At 38.5% G+C, this 15,383-nt stretch overlaps 1 protein-coding gene across 10 annotated transcripts in view; it reads left to right on the top strand.

Annotated features, from left to right (window-relative positions):
• FHOD3 (formin homology 2 domain containing 3) overlaps positions 1–15,383 on the top strand; it is a 363,466-nt gene that overhangs the window by 333,701 nt on the left and 14,382 nt on the right. For 6 of the 10 annotated variants that reach the window (XM_072327321.1, XM_072327318.1, XM_072327317.1 and 3 more), the window contains 3 exons: positions 4,909–4,932; positions 7,626–7,797; positions 9,982–10,143. In XM_072327321.1, coding sequence (XP_072183422.1) covers positions 4,909–4,932; positions 7,626–7,797; positions 9,982–10,143 — 358 coding nt within the window. The remainder of the gene's footprint in view (positions 1–4,908; positions 4,933–7,625; positions 7,798–9,981; positions 10,144–15,383) is intronic. The other 4 variants (XM_072327323.1, XM_072327320.1, XM_072327319.1 and 1 more) reach the window with 1 other exon arrangement.

The following is a 15,383-nucleotide window of genomic DNA, read 5'->3' as shown; positions in this document are numbered from 1 at the left end:
AAATAAAACTGTAGAATTAGGCTGCTGGTTGAGGGCATCAGAAGATCACAAATGATGGACCACTGTAACCATTTAAGTGATTACAACTGAATTTTAAAAGGATTTTTTTTCGCATTTTTGAATATCCTGATTCGTATAGCCTTTAATCTTAGTACTTGACATATTTTTTTGAGTATATACATATATGCCCACTCAAAAATATTTCTTCTTACCTTTAAAGCACAAACCAGGGAATTTTATTATAACAGACTTCATTGAGATTCTGAAAAACCTGACAAATTTATGTACACCATAGATGTTACCTGCAAGCTTTGCTGAAAGGATTTTTGCATTCTGATAAAAGAAATCTTTAGAAAAAATATTATTTTATTTTTCTCATCATGGCAAGCACTAAAAAAAAAAAAAAAAAAAAAAAAAAAAAAAAAAAAAAAAAGTTGATTTTGTTTTTATCTTTTTTAAGTTGATGTAGTTTAACTCAATCCAAATAAACTTTTAAGGAGTGCCAGTACTTAATAAAAGTTTCCAACTGTCTCAAAATCCAAATCTGGAGTCTCAATTAGATGAGAGTAGCTCGTTGCATATGAAGCTACCTCTGCCTTTGGCAGGAAAAGGCCTAAAGCTGATTGGAGTTTTATGAGTCCAGCAACTTAGGTCAAAAAATGTGTATGCATTGAGATTGATATAAATAAAGATTATTTTTAATCCGTTGACTCACAATCATTGGTAAATCTTTCCTGGCAATATCCTCTTTAAGTCTGGATATCTGCCCCATCTACAAGGAATGTTAAACCTGTGTTATTATCTCCAAAGATTTTCCTTTTGGTCTAGCCTCAGGTTAAGGAAGGGATTTTAATTTTACATGAAGGGTATAATACAGTCACACAAACTTTCTGAACTACCACTGAGGAACTGAGATAATTTTCTTCACTTGCTTTCCAGTCTTTCTACAGTATTCTAGAGGAGATATCTTTCATCAGATATATTAGTAAATTAAAATTTTCTTTTCCTCAGGTAGCTTCAATGGTTTTTACTAATTTAAAGAGTAGGAGGATGTAAAAGAGTTCCTGGTCTTTAGTATATAGCATAGTGTTTCTATATTGCATGTCCAGGAAAATTGGCTGCAGCATAACTGAGAAGTTTCTCTAAGTCCTATTCCTGCAGAAAATGTGATAGAAAAAAAGAAGATGTGACTACTGGAAGCTAGGTTCAGGAATCAGAGAGAAAGTAGCCTTTAAAACAAGAAAAAGGGTGAGGGTTGATAGCTGGTAAGTGAAAAGTAAGGCTGACTGAAAATGTAAGAAAACAGGCAGTTAGGCTTTATCCAGAACGAGTACTGTTTGGAGTTCAATATTATGTTGAGATGTGGCAATTAAATGCCATCTGACAGGTGATATCGCACCTAAATCTTCCAGGTCCACTGAAAGGGAACATTTTTTGTCTATCACTATTTAATAATTATATAATCGTCTTTTAGCTTAGAAAAAGACTTCGATGCAGAGAATAAACGTATTCTTTGAAATTCCCCTTACAGAGTTGTTCTTTGCAGGAGTTCTTCATGTAGCCATATGGTTATTTCAGGACTTATTAAAATACTTATTCTGTAGCCCAGTGGTATGGCCTCAATAACCATTTATTTGATTGCGACACCTATTCAAACAATTAAAACTACGTTCCAGCTTCCTTTGACAACTTCAAAGTCAAATCTTCCTCAAAACAAATCTTAGAGTCGGAAGTATGGAAGATTTTTGTGTGCAGAGTGATGAAAACAAGGGTCTTATTGTAGTACTGTGTTGGCTGTGCTTTGTAGCTGTTTCTGTTTTTCTCACTGCTTTATACTTACATTGGGAAGGGAAATTATATCAGTAATTCACTGACAGTGTGTTGAATTAGTGAGAAAACACAGAGAAGAAATTTTAGATCTTGACATTTGAGACATTTGAGACATTGACATTATGTAGAAACTAACACTAATAAGAATATGGACCTGAAATTTTAAATATTTATCTGTGATTCTGTGATATTTACCTCAGTGTCCTTCTAAAAGTTTCCTTAGGGTCCTGCCCTTTAGTGCATTGTTTTCAGGCAGAAGAAGGATTTTAGCAAAGCTGAAAAGCAGTGAGCCAGAACCATCCCAGTCCTTAACACGAAGGCACATCTCTGATCTGTTGGCCTCTTGTGGACTTGGAAGGCAGAGGGGTACTGGCACTTGGAGAATCTGCTGGCTCCATTCACGGAGAGCTTTCATCAGCTTCAGCAACTGCTCACAGGGTATAGAGCTGAGAAATAGGCACAATTTTCATCTTTCTTTTAGCCTTTTACGACAGAGATCTTTACATGTTCTTTGGTAGCTGAAACAGACTGGGCACTGTCAGTTCAAATCTCAGTGAAAGGTGCCTGCAGGAGAGAGAGGGAGAACAAGGAGAGGGGAAAAGAGAAGAGCAAGTTGTCACAGTTTCACAGGAAAGTTGCCTACTCTGTGTCACTTGTATCTGACTTGAGCCAGTGATGGCAGTCACTCAGTTCAGGCACAGCTAGAAATAATAAGCGAGCAAAAGAAAAGAAATGGAATTATAGATCAGTCTGAGCTTTTAAATGTTTTTTAGTAATAGTAGGTAATATAAGCGTCTGTCTCCCAGGTTTATGAAGCTCTGCTTTTTATGATGCTTAAGAGTCTCAATTCCAAAATTGTTATGTAATAGAAATATTTTTCAATGGTAAATCCACCACATACAAATGCTAGCCTAATGGAAAACTGGGAGGTAGGAAGGGAGAGAGAGAAGAAGGAAGGGAGAAGATATCCACAAACTGTCTTGCAACACAGTGGATGACAGAAGAATCAAGCAACCTTTTTTTCTCAAAATTTACACCTTATTCCTACAGGAGGTACATCTGTCAAAATTGTCCCAATTTATTCACATTTCTAAGTGTATGTATAATAATGAAATGAAGATGGAAGGGAAGGTAGAATGCGCACAGTGGAATGAGAGCGTATTCCCTTCCTGAAACTAAAGTTTGATTGATTTTGCTACTTTTTTCCTGTTGCCAGTATTTACTAGGGGCAAATTGCTCTCCAGATATGGAAACATGAACTCCTGAACAGCTTTGGGTGTCAAGCAGTGGTTGGAGGTGTGAGGATGAGAATGACAATGCCCTGGAAACTAGTGATAGGAGGAGTACATTGCCCTTAATATAAGTCCTTTGCAAATAAGTCCCTTCTAGCTATACTAAACAGACAGGAAAGCCAGCATCTGGGACTTTCCCTGTAAAAATCTGGCTTGAGATAACATAATTCATTTTGGTCTGGAGCACGTTCTTTGTAATGTATGTATTCTGCTCTTGCACCTTTCCTTCAGTGCCTTCTGTATGTTTTTTAGCTTAATTTACTCTCCTCCTGTTTTTTATTTATTAGGTACGGTTACACAAGCATGTTCTTGCTTCCCCTTCTTCTCCTTTCTGTTTCTAATTCATGCCAGAAAGTGAAGTGGCCTTCTTCAGATGAATTGCTTTACTGTGTGACTCCCTACCCTTCTCCTCGCCTCCCCTCCCCCCTCCTCCCCTCCCCCCCAGGGGCTGGAAAAAACAAATGGATCTTTTCATAATGCATAGGGAACATACCTGCCAAGGTCCCTCTGCAAAATATCTGCTTGTCTAACTGTCAGTGCCACTGTGTCCTAAGCAAAATAGGCATCTCATGCTTTGAATAAAACATACCCTTAAAAAGTAATGTTAATATGCTGCACTGCACTCTCACAGCTAATCTTCTTATGGAGATTGTGCTGAAACTAAGCTGAGGGCCAAAGTAAATCAGGCTTTCACTTTTAATGATGAATGTTTCTGGAACAAAATGTATCAATCCCAGACAGAAATCATAGTTGAGATGGAGATAAGGTCAAAAATATGTATTAGTAACACAAAGGAGGGAAGAAAATTGGTGGAATGCTTCTTTTATAGAAACAAAATAAAACCCACGGGTTAAAAAGATGCATCAAATTTGTAGGTCTAAATGAAACTTATGGAAACAAGCAGCCCAGATTCTTCAGAAACTGTTTCACTTGTGGAACCATTTAAGTGGGTTTTTTACATCACGGCAAAGAAAAATATTTCCTAATTCCCTGTAACTTCCAGGTTCAAGAACACTCCATGTACCATAATATTTTGACATGCCCATTATCTTTTATGTAGTGTAACTATCTGAATAGTTACACATGCGTGCTGTGACCAGGAGAGAAAGCCCTGAATGGCAAAGGATAATTACATCCCTGTAATTCCCAGGATATGGTATTAGGCAGCTACTGAAGAACTTTAAACACATATTCAAAGATTACTTAGCACTTGATTTTAGCGCTCCATTCAATTGGAACTTGAAGTTGGGGGAAGAAAAAAAAAAAAAAAAAAACAAAAAAAAAACAGCTTAAAAGGGATTTAAAGCAAGCACTGAGGTGTAGAGAATAGGGAATCACCTAGAAACTGACCTCTGCACTGGGAGAAAGCTAGCAGGACCTCCATGATCTGAACAGAGCTGAAAAAAGGAGAGTCCTTCCTATTGCTCTGTTTCCTCAAGATGAAAAAATGGCAAGCAACAGTATGACTAGAGGGAGAGAGAGAAGTATGATGGCGTAGAGGAATAATTTCAGTTCATAAACACTCTAAGAAAAAACAGGAAATCTTATCCAACTGACAGTGACAGTCTGTTCTGTTTATAGTACGATTGTGTTGCATTAATTGAAAGACATTAGCCAGTCGATTGTCTAAGGAATGAATTCCTTATATGCTTCGTATTTTTATGGCCTCCTATAATTGTATAAACAGTACCATGGTTACCTCTTACTTTGTCGTGGTTTGATCATGCTGTCCTTCCTAAATCTTCCTGTTGTCCTTCTCTGCCCTGTCCTTTGTCTCCGGTGGCAGACTGATGAAGAAGAGGACACTGAGGTATGGTTCTTTGAAAGAGCATGTCATTCCCATGTCCCCTGCGTGCTGTGACATCTAACTTCTAACTCAGATATTGTGGACTGCTCAACTCATCTTCTCAAATGGAACTACAAACCATGACACTTTTCTCATAGCTTTTTGGCTCTATCATAAGAGTGTATTTTTGCAGTCAGCTTTAACCGTATGCATACCTGCTCTCTTGAATAGGGATATCCCTATTGATATTCATTGAGATTGATTTGATCTGAGGACTTAATAATTTGAAGTTTCATCATTTGTTTTCTTTTAGCATCTTTCTGCTACACTGCAAAGTAGTCAGTGATCTAAATGTTGTAAGGATCATCAGTTTATTTGCATTACAGATTTCCATGGTAATTTCATAACCATTATTAAGCGGCGCATGTCCAACTATTCCTATTTTATATATTGTTTAAAAGCATAGGGATATAGGGATGCAAAGTAAATTTTAATGGTTATCTTTGCCATATGAAATGTGAACAAGGTAAATGATTCACCATAGAGGCTAGCTATGGCATAGTTCATAATTTATCATGAATTCCTCCTGAAGATGATGTTAAGAATGAACTGAGGAGTGAATAAATAATTCAAGAACTATAAAGTACTGGTTATATTCATAATAAACCAGTTTATTGCTTTGCAGAGCATCTATTGTGCAATGCATTTTTTGTTCAGCATCAGGCTCTGAACATAAACAGTGTGGCTTAAATCTCGGTGTTTCAAAATATCACTTATTTGCTCAAGAGGCTGAAGCTTGGGCATTAATCTACATCAGTGTCTGAAAGTTTAGGAAGTTAAACTAAATCTCCTGGCTATGTCACTTCTCCCTGGTGATGGTTTATATTGTATAAATTGGGCTGCAGAAAGAAAATTACAGAAACAGACTTTTTATACCGAAGTGCAACTAACACGTGTGAGTACTAATGGTTATATGAAGTCATTATCCTTTTACTTTTCCTAAGGCAGTATTGTTTAGATTTACAACCAGTTGTATAGAAGTGAGTATTCTTAAATGCAAAAGCTGCATGTACTTTCATAGAAGTTTCTAATTTTTATTTTTATTTTTTATTTTTTGTCTATTAATTGCACATGGTATTCTAGCACTTGCACATCTTCCACATCAAAATATTCCAAGCTAGTACTTTAAAAACAAAACAAACTTCTCAGTATTAAAAATAAATATCACACTGTTATATTTAGCTTAGTGCCTTGTAGGGATTATTGTTTTGCTACTCAGCTTGCTGTCCTACCCCAAAAAGTCATTATGTTAGAATAGAATGATCCTGTTGGTGGTTTCCAGATGAAATATTTTCAGTTTGCAGCCTAACAGCCCAGGGGACTCGATCAAAGCTCTGAAAGTAGGGCTGAGCTTTTTCTTCCAGTTTACTGTTCTCCGAAAGAAGGACTCTGATGTCTGCACTGCTGTAGCTGACTGGCTTGATACCATCAAGTTAATAAGTAATGTTGTTTAGTATGCAGAGGAGGAACAGAATGCAGCACACCTTCCTTTTTATCTGTGCTGGATCTGTAGGAATAAGAAAGATTAAAAAGAAAAGGAAAACATATTTCAGTTTCTGAAAACTGATAGGACTGAAAATACCAAGGGGCATCATTATCTATTGATGTCTGTTTGCTGATGAGAGCCTGTTGCTTCCTTGTCTAGGACTGTATTTCAGATATGCTGCAGTCTTTCTGTAGATGAGAGTAACAGAGTGATTACCACTGTTGCAGCCTTTTTCAGGCAGAAGCTGAAGGAGGAGAGCAGTGAAGTGCTTCAGCTTCCAACGCACAGTGATGCAAGCCCCTGTTCTTCTCTGAAAGCGTCTGTTCCTGCTGTTGTTCACCTGGCTGCAATTCTGCAGGCCAGTTTTTAGTGGCTGATGGAGCTGTTGCATGTAGCTAATCCAGTTGCTGTTGTTAACGTTGTTGTGGTGACAGCGAAGTCACGGGTGGGCTGGGCAAGCAGAGGGCAGATTCCAAAATCTCTCTAAGGTTTTGTTTGTTCTTCTAACTGCTGACAGCAATTTTTGTGTTTTGGCCATGAAATAATTTGGCTGGGTGTTTGTGGACCGGGGATTTTTTCAGCATTACTGGCAGTGTATTTTAAGTTTACTGCACATGTCAGTGTTTTTGAGCAGTTTGAGAGTTCTCTGTGTAGCAGTGCAGAGAGGCAGACCAGAGACCCCCGTGTTCCCAGATTGCTCTAAGAGTCCTGCCTTGATAGTGAAAGGTTATGGCAAAGGATAAAACCACACTAAGGGGCTATAGGAAAGAAGGAAACAGAAGGGGACAGACTCTTTAGCAGGGTCTGTTGTGGTAAAACAAAGGGAGGTGGTTTCAAACTAAAATAGGGGAGATACAGATTGGAGATGAGGAAGAAGTGTTTTATGATTAGGATGGCTGAGGCACTGGAACAGGTTGTTGGGAGTGGTAGTAACTGTCATGTCCCTGAAGACACTCAAGGTGAGGCTGGAGGGGGTTCTGAGCACCATGATCTAGCTGTAGATGTTCATTGCAGGGGAGCTGAACTAGATGAACTTCAAAGAGTCCCTTCCAACTCAAACCATTCTATGATCTGCAAGGACAAGGATTTAGGTTTCCCCTCTTACAAGTCATCACCTGGACACTGACCAGTTTTTTTGTTTGAAAAAAACAAATCTGCTTTCCTTCCACAGTCTGGCAAGTTCTCCAGCACCTCACCCTCCTCCCCAGTCCAGCCCCAAGGCCTGCAATACGCTGAGGATGCCGCAGAGCACGAGAACATGAAGGCTGTACTGAAGACCTCCTCTGTCAGTGGGGAGAGCACCACGGCGCTGGGGGTTCGCACTCGCAGCCGGATCAGCAGGGGTAAGTGCTGGCAGCTTCCTCTTAGCCATCTTCCTAAGTGATACTGCAGCTGCAGGATGGCCTAAGCATAGGTGAAAAGATGGCAGAGAGAGTCAGAAAGGGAGGTGAAAACCCCAGTGGTATTTGCACACTGGAGGTGGTGATTTGGAGCATGAGCATACAGCCACAGTAGTGCTGGAGGGTGGTGTGAGCACAGAGCAGCAAAGTTCTCTCCTCTGCCTCATCAGCTTCACTGCTTACTCACACTCCAGTTTCTATTCCTGTTTTCATTATGAAACTAAAATGGAATATACATGGTGTGGTTTTCTCCTGGTTTTGAGCAGAAGATAATGAAAGTAGCAACTCAAAGAGAAAGGGCCATGTAGCATTTTCTGAGCAATAGGAGAGAAAAAAAGGGGCAAGAAAAAGACAGGATCTTCGATTAGCAGCAGAGCTACTGGACTAAGTGGGGTTTAGGGACATGAAAAACTGCTGTTGACTGACCTGTGCCTTCTTGCTGTCCAGCCTCCTTCTCTGAGGTCCACAGTGCTATGCTGTTTCTAGTGTCAGCATAAGTGACTTCTGAAAGCTGACACAGAGGAAGTGAAAATCTGACCCATTCCTTTGTTTCCAACACCTGATACTCTGACAGAAGAGTTCAATGATACAACCATTCTTGGCAATAAGATACCTTTGCTTTTTGTCCAAGACGTGATTCACCAGTATACCTCTTCAGAAGAGCAGCCACTAAACCACTTCCTTGTTGCTAAATCATTTTGCAGAGACTGAGATCACCAATTTGTTTTCTTTTGTCTCTGCCTTATGCCCTCATATACAAATGCTACCTGGGAGATGCTACTGAAGTATTGGGGAATACACCAATATTTAAGTTCATAGCTTTCTGTTTTTGTATTTCTTTTCCACTATATCTAGATATCTTACATTTTCTTCCTTCTTTTTGGTGACACTAATACCTTGTCCAGAGCATTAACCACTATGTATTTATTAAGGTTTTAAACCATGATTCTGTTTAATTAAGTTACGCTGCTCCAGTTTCAGAAGCAAGCCAACTAGCTAAAGTAAAAAGATGAAATACTTTAAGTTGCTTTGTTCAAGCAGAACAGCTGAAGTAATCCATTGACTGCTAACAAGCAGTGTGTCCTGATAATGAAAGTCAGCTTGCATTCCCCTGAAGAGTAGCAGAGGCAGAGGAAGGGTGAGCCAGACAGAAGCTTGTCAGGAGCACTATCATAATGGAAATGCTCTTGATGAGAGCCAGGAGAAAAGCAGCAGAACAAAGTGCTAATCAAAGCTGTTGTTTATTGACATCAGAAATGTAATATGGAGTAGTCTTGCCAGTGACTTCTAGCTGTTTGCAGTTCTAACACACCCACTCCTTTGCAAAGCTTGCTGTCAGTGTTCTCACTACATACTAGCCTTCAAATCATTCAAAAAAGAAAAAGCATGTGGAACAGTAGTCTGTTGTGAAGGAACCAAAAGATGTGTCTGACACAGCTCTGTGGAGTAAGGAGTGCCAGATCCTTGCGTTCAAAGACATGGCTTTCTATTTGTGGCTTTAACCAAAATTGCTTATTTAGCTTTTTAGCTTGCCAACAACTCTTGCTTTTCTGCTCACAGCAGAGTATGTGCAGTTGTGCCAGGACACATATATATTGAGGACGTGGATTGTCTCTTGTGAAAGGGACAGCTAGACATGTCAAATGCTGTTTTTCTCCTTTCTGTATACTGTGATACAGATGTTTTAAAAGAGATTATTCTCCTCTTTTGGTAAAAAGGACCTGTCCTGGTGATTTGAATCAGTTTCTAACATATGTTCTGTCTTCCAGTTGTTGTGTAATTGGAGCAGAGACAGACATGGCCATACAACACTACAGCAATTCTCAGCTCTTACACAGTCTGTAGCAGACATTTGCCAGTTGTATGATCATGAATAAGACTCTGAGACTAAAAGGAGTAGAAAGTTGTAATTGCATTTGAGCTCTACATTGTTTGCTGATACAGCAGAGAGTCTAGGTTGTTACTTTAAAATATTCTTCATTAGGCAGATTCTTCTCCTTTGGCTGGTTTGAAGTAGCAGTGACTGAGCTGCCTGCTTCAATTCTCCAGAAAGCCAATTCTGAATCCAAAGTGATGCAAGAGGCTCTTCTTGTCTTTTCCCTAAGTATATTTGCTGGACTTTTCCAGGCCGTATTGGTTCGTGGAATGCTGGCAATGATGATTCACCTAATGCAACAGATGATGCAGCAGATGAGATCATGGATCGCATTGTAAAGTCCGCCACCCAAGTGCCAAGCCAGCGAGCGGTGCCTAGAGAGAGAAAGCGGTCACGAGCAAATAGGAAGTCATGTGAGTAAATGGTTATTAAACCTATCAGAAAAAGAGTAAACATTTATGTATCTTGGTGATTGAATTTGTCTTCTACTATTGCAGACATGCGCTGGTAGTACCTTGGGAGTATACTTATGATTGGGATATATGTCTCCTACAGTTGTTTCAACAGTGTTGTGTACAGTGGGTGACTATCTTCTAGAGAAACTTGGATGTCTGTAGCAGCAACAGAAGAATGTTTTATGGTGCTTTAGGGCTTATCTGATGACAGTACTTATTCAAAACTAAAGTAGTTAGATCAGGACTTCAAACTGAGACTCGCTTAAATGCCATAAGTTACTGTGAAGTGGCATAAAGATTAATAGTTCTGTCTGTAAGCTGAATTTATTCATAAGCAAGACACAATTTGGGAGATTTTATCTTTTAAAAAATCTTTCATGTTGTATACCATACTTCTGCTGCCCTGTAAAGCAAAATGTCTACTGCTGTTTGATTGAAAAATGGTTGTGGAGAAGCCCCTGGGAAGAAAAGGTCACACATTTATAAAATGGTCTAATGTTGTAGTGTGACCACAGGGCAGAGCTGTGGCATACTAGTTTGAACAATTTGATTTCATGCTTTAAAAAATGCAATGTTTAAGAGGCTATGATCTCTCGAGTTTTTTTTTCCTTACGTGCAGGGACTACTGCCATTACTGTGAGATGGATAAGTACCCAAAGGATATAAGAATTTGGTGTTAAATGTCATTCACCAAATGTGGCTTTTTGACTACCTTTCCATCCATCTTTTTAGCATTTCTGGGAAGTTAGGACAAAGAGAAGTCAACAACAGTGAGTGAAAAATCACACAGAACTTTTTTTATTTTTGGAGTTGCTCTAACAAAGCTGTTAATCAAAACCATTTGATATAAGCGGTAGTCGATTGATTGCTATAAACTAGCATGTGCTGAAAGCATATTCACTTTCACCAACATGCTAAGAAAAGAACTTCTGCATGTGGCAAGACTAAATTCAAAGTGGACACTTGATAGATGAGGCAGACTTTCAGCAAATGAAATGAGCTGACACTGGATTATCCACCTTACCCCTTGTCATGCACTGTGCCGTACCTCCTCGTGGCATCACCTTCTGCTGCTCCCCACTTCCCCACTTGGTTCTGGTGCTCTGCACGTGCTGACAGCCCCAGTTGGCTTGTGCATATGAAATGAACCTCCTGTGTGTTTGCCTATCTCTATGTTTTTTCCTATTCTAAGTTATTTCATCTGTTAGATTATAAGTTATTTCATCTGTTAGCAACCCTGTCCTTGTGCACACTCACCAAAAAGTCTGATTTCTGCTTATACTGTGCATCTTTTTCCCAAGGAAGCACTTGCTGAATTATTAAAAAGAAAAGAAAAGAAAAGAAAAGAAAAGAAAAGAAAAGAAAAGAAAAGAAAAGAAAAGAAAAGAAAAGAAAAGAAAAGAAAAGAAAAGAAAAGAAAAGAAAAGAAAAGAAAAGAAAAGAAAAGAAAAGAAAAGAAAAGAAAAGAAAAGAAAAGAAAAGAAAAGAAAAGAAAAGAAGAGATAGTGATAATAAAAATAGTGTCTATTTTTCTACAGAGCTGGCTTTTACACTTACTCAGTGCAAACAGTAACAGGGATTAAGCATTCACTAAATGTTTAGGCTGCAACTGATTTCCGCAGTAATTAATCATGATAGACTCCAGCTCTTTTGCTTGTTTGTTCTTCAAGATCTGGATGAGGCTTTAAACTCGATTAAAAGGCAGTTTCAAAACAAACATGAAGTTCAGCAGTTTAGCATCTCTTTTCATAAATGAAATATGTGGTAGTAGCTGGTGTACCTGAGTAACTAAAAAATTAAGTAGCTTAACTGTAAAATGCACTCAGCTGAACTGATAACATGACAGCTCCAGAAAAAGAGCAGAGATCAGCCCTTGCTAATGCAGAATGTGAGTTAAACAAGCAGAAAATCTCCCTAGTAGAAATATAACACAAGTCCTGCATGTAATAAAGTAAATGAGGGAGACGTCATTGCACTCTACAACTTCCTGAAGGGAGGTTGTGATGAGGAAGGGCTTGGCCTCTTCTGCCAGGCAACAAACAGGACCCAAGGAAATGGCCACAAGTTGTATCAGATGAGGTTTAGACTGGACATAAGAAGGAACATTTTTTTTTTTTCTCAGAGAGTGGTCAGGCACTGGAATGGCTGCCCAGGAAGCTGGTGGTGTCGCCATCCCTGGCAGTGTTCAAGAGGCGTCTGGATAGGGAGCTAGGAGATATGGTTTAGGGGTTTTCTGTAGGTATGGTAAAAGGAAGACAGCTGGACTAGATGATCTTGTAGGTCCTTTCCAACCTTGTGATTCTATGATTCTATGAAATTTTAGTCATAGTTTCACTATTTAGATTTGCGGTATTTGTTATTGGCAGAACAAAGAGACTCAAATTTCTGTTCAGTTTGGTTCACCAGGTTCAATCTTCAGGATCCCATATACATCTTTTCATCATTAGATAAGTATTTAGTCTCATCAAAGTGAAACTCAGTTGACAGGAATGTTTTTTTCTGTGCATTATATACCATGTATCTAATTGTTTTCAGTGCATAACTGAAAATCTTTGAGGCTCACCTAAAATTCACCTGTTTTGAATGAAACTGGAATGAATTCTATGCCTTCGGCAAAATCGGAAACCCAAAAGATTTGTGTGCACTGTGTATGTTTGCTGTGGTTTAGGTAAAACTTTCAGATGGGCTGGAAGTTTTTTGCTATAGACACACAAAAATATGAAGTAAAAAGCGAGTGATAGTCAAGTCATAGTAAGTTAGGGGGAAACCGAAATAGGAATGTGGAAAAGGTTCGGTTAAGTTCAGTAAATAATTGCAGTTGGAAAAATTGGCTATTTTGGTAACATTCATTGAACAGTTTTATCTTTTGTCTTTGTTGAGCATTGTGACTGTATCTGCTATGCAGAAAGCTTAATTAGATCTTAATGATGTGAAAAAATTTAAACACTCAAGGCAATCAGCAGAACCTTAAGTTGGGAGGAGGAATAAGGAAGTGAGTAATCCAAAGACAGATGGAAATACCTTTATCTGCTAGTTGAAGATACAAAGGGTGACTGATAAAACCAAATGTAACTGAATCTGACTGAGAACTGGTAGGAAGGGATTTGTTCAGCAGGGGCTGAAATGAACTAATGAAAGCTAATGTACATGGTAAATACATGATGTCTGAGTTCCTGTGGTGATCTGCCGAGGGAGAATTTATTCTGTTCTGGACCTCTACACAGTGAAGGTTTTTAAAGATAAAATCTGACATTTAGAAATACAATAACCAAATGGAAGTCATTGCCTCATGATGGGTGTTCAGTGACCTGCCTACTGTACTTGAGTGGTGTTATATATGCAAAAACAGCATTACAGTTGTATTATTTGATTAGAAGCCTCAACAGAGAGCTGCGGGAGTGAATGAGCCACAGAAGTTGAAATGCTCTTTCACCCCTGGAGGTGGTCATTCAAAGACAGCTTCAAGGCAAGTTGCCATGGGAAGATTCTTTTGTTTTTTTGCTCTGATGTGTCAGCAACAGACTCCAACTTCTAGAGATACCAGTTCAGTGTGTTTTAAAAGCATGGAATGAAAATTAGGCTGCAAAATATATTGTTCCCATTCTAGAAGACTGAGGGCAGCTTTCTGTGAGAGAAGTTTTCATAACAACAGGGAACTGTTCAACTCAGTAAAGAAATAAAACAATAATATAATTTGGATTGTCTGAATCTTCTGCCAGGTTAAGATGACCTTTACAAATGATGCCATAACAAACAATGAGTGCAAAGGAAAGATGGAATAAGGAAATTTTAAGAATCGGTCTATTTGATAGTCCAAATTCCAATGAATATAATTGATAAAGTTAATTTTAGCAACTTACAAAATGGAACTGGGGACCAAAAATGAAATCCTTTATATGAGATACCACTGATATTTCAAAAAGCAACTGTAAAGAATGGAACTTACTCGTTTAGTTCAAATGGGTCTGAATTGGAAAAAAGGAAAAAAAAAAAAAAAAAAAAAGGAAGATGAATGCAAAGTGTGTAAGCAGAATTTGCTGTGTAGATTACAAGCAGTGATGGAAGAAACAGCTTGTACAAAGACTAGGGCTGTTCTTAAATGAAAATTCATGAACAGCCTGTGCAAATTTTGTCTATCTGGGGGAGAAAAAAAAACAAAATTATTCTAGCCATGGCAGCTTTAATACAACAGAAGACATGTAAAGACATAGATTATCATCCATAGAAGACTTTACTTAAAAGAAGAAAAAAAACAAACACCAGTGCTGGACAAGTAGGAAGTTGATGCTCTTTTCCTTCTAGATCTGGCTGTTTATTTACAGCATCCATCTCCTACCATTAAATCATTGTCTCAGGATTAGGTTGTTGTAGAGTAGACTGGACATCTTTCTGTTTGTTCCAATTGACTGGGCAGATCTGTGTCAGGAGTGTGATATAATTCCCATAACTCAGCATCACAAAGATCATACTCCGTTTTTTTTAGGAGTGAGCCAGCATTCATAAAGTATTCAAAATAACTTTTGCTTATGGAGCGCAATACTTGGAAATGTTGAGCCAGACAAGGTGGGTTTCTGACCTCTGTGAATGACTATGTCAGAGCTCTGAAAAAGGACAAAGAAAAAGTCCTGTAGATTCATTACGTTGCTGAAATGCTCACTAAGCCACGGTGTATCATAGAGATATCATATCATCATTCAACATGCAATTCCCTTAAGGCAACTAGACTGAAACACAAACCTTTATATTCTCCCTTTATGAATTAAATATTAGCATTAGTATTATTAGTATCAGCAGGTATTTCATAGTTGAAAATGTATTTCCTGGCTCCCTAAACTCAAGGCCGTTGACAAAGAGTGAGGATCCTGTTGTGTTCTTTCCAACAAATAATTTCAGATAACTGCTCCAAGGAGACAGGTCGTTAAAAACAACTATACAACATTACATGCATTTGGATCTTCATCTCACCCTGAATGGTCATAATGTAGGACCAAGGTGTGACTAATATCTGACAGTAAGTACCATATATTCTAGTGGTGGTTACACTGTATTCTGCCGGAGGCTAGTTTTTCCCCAACATGGTTTTTATCTCATAGCATCTCTCTTTGTGTGCACTCTGGTTTCTCACAGATTTTATTAAAACTAAAGATCTGCTTAGATTTGTATTGAAGAAATCAGTTTGGAGCAGAAAATTGAATCAG

This window comes from Excalfactoria chinensis, chromosome 2, assembly GCF_039878825.1.
Source record: "Excalfactoria chinensis isolate bCotChi1 chromosome 2, bCotChi1.hap2, whole genome shotgun sequence".
Lineage (NCBI taxonomy): Eukaryota > Metazoa > Chordata > Aves > Galliformes > Phasianidae > Excalfactoria > Excalfactoria chinensis.
Note: the sequence above shows the minus strand (reverse complement) of the source record. Positions and strands in the feature narration are given on the sequence as shown.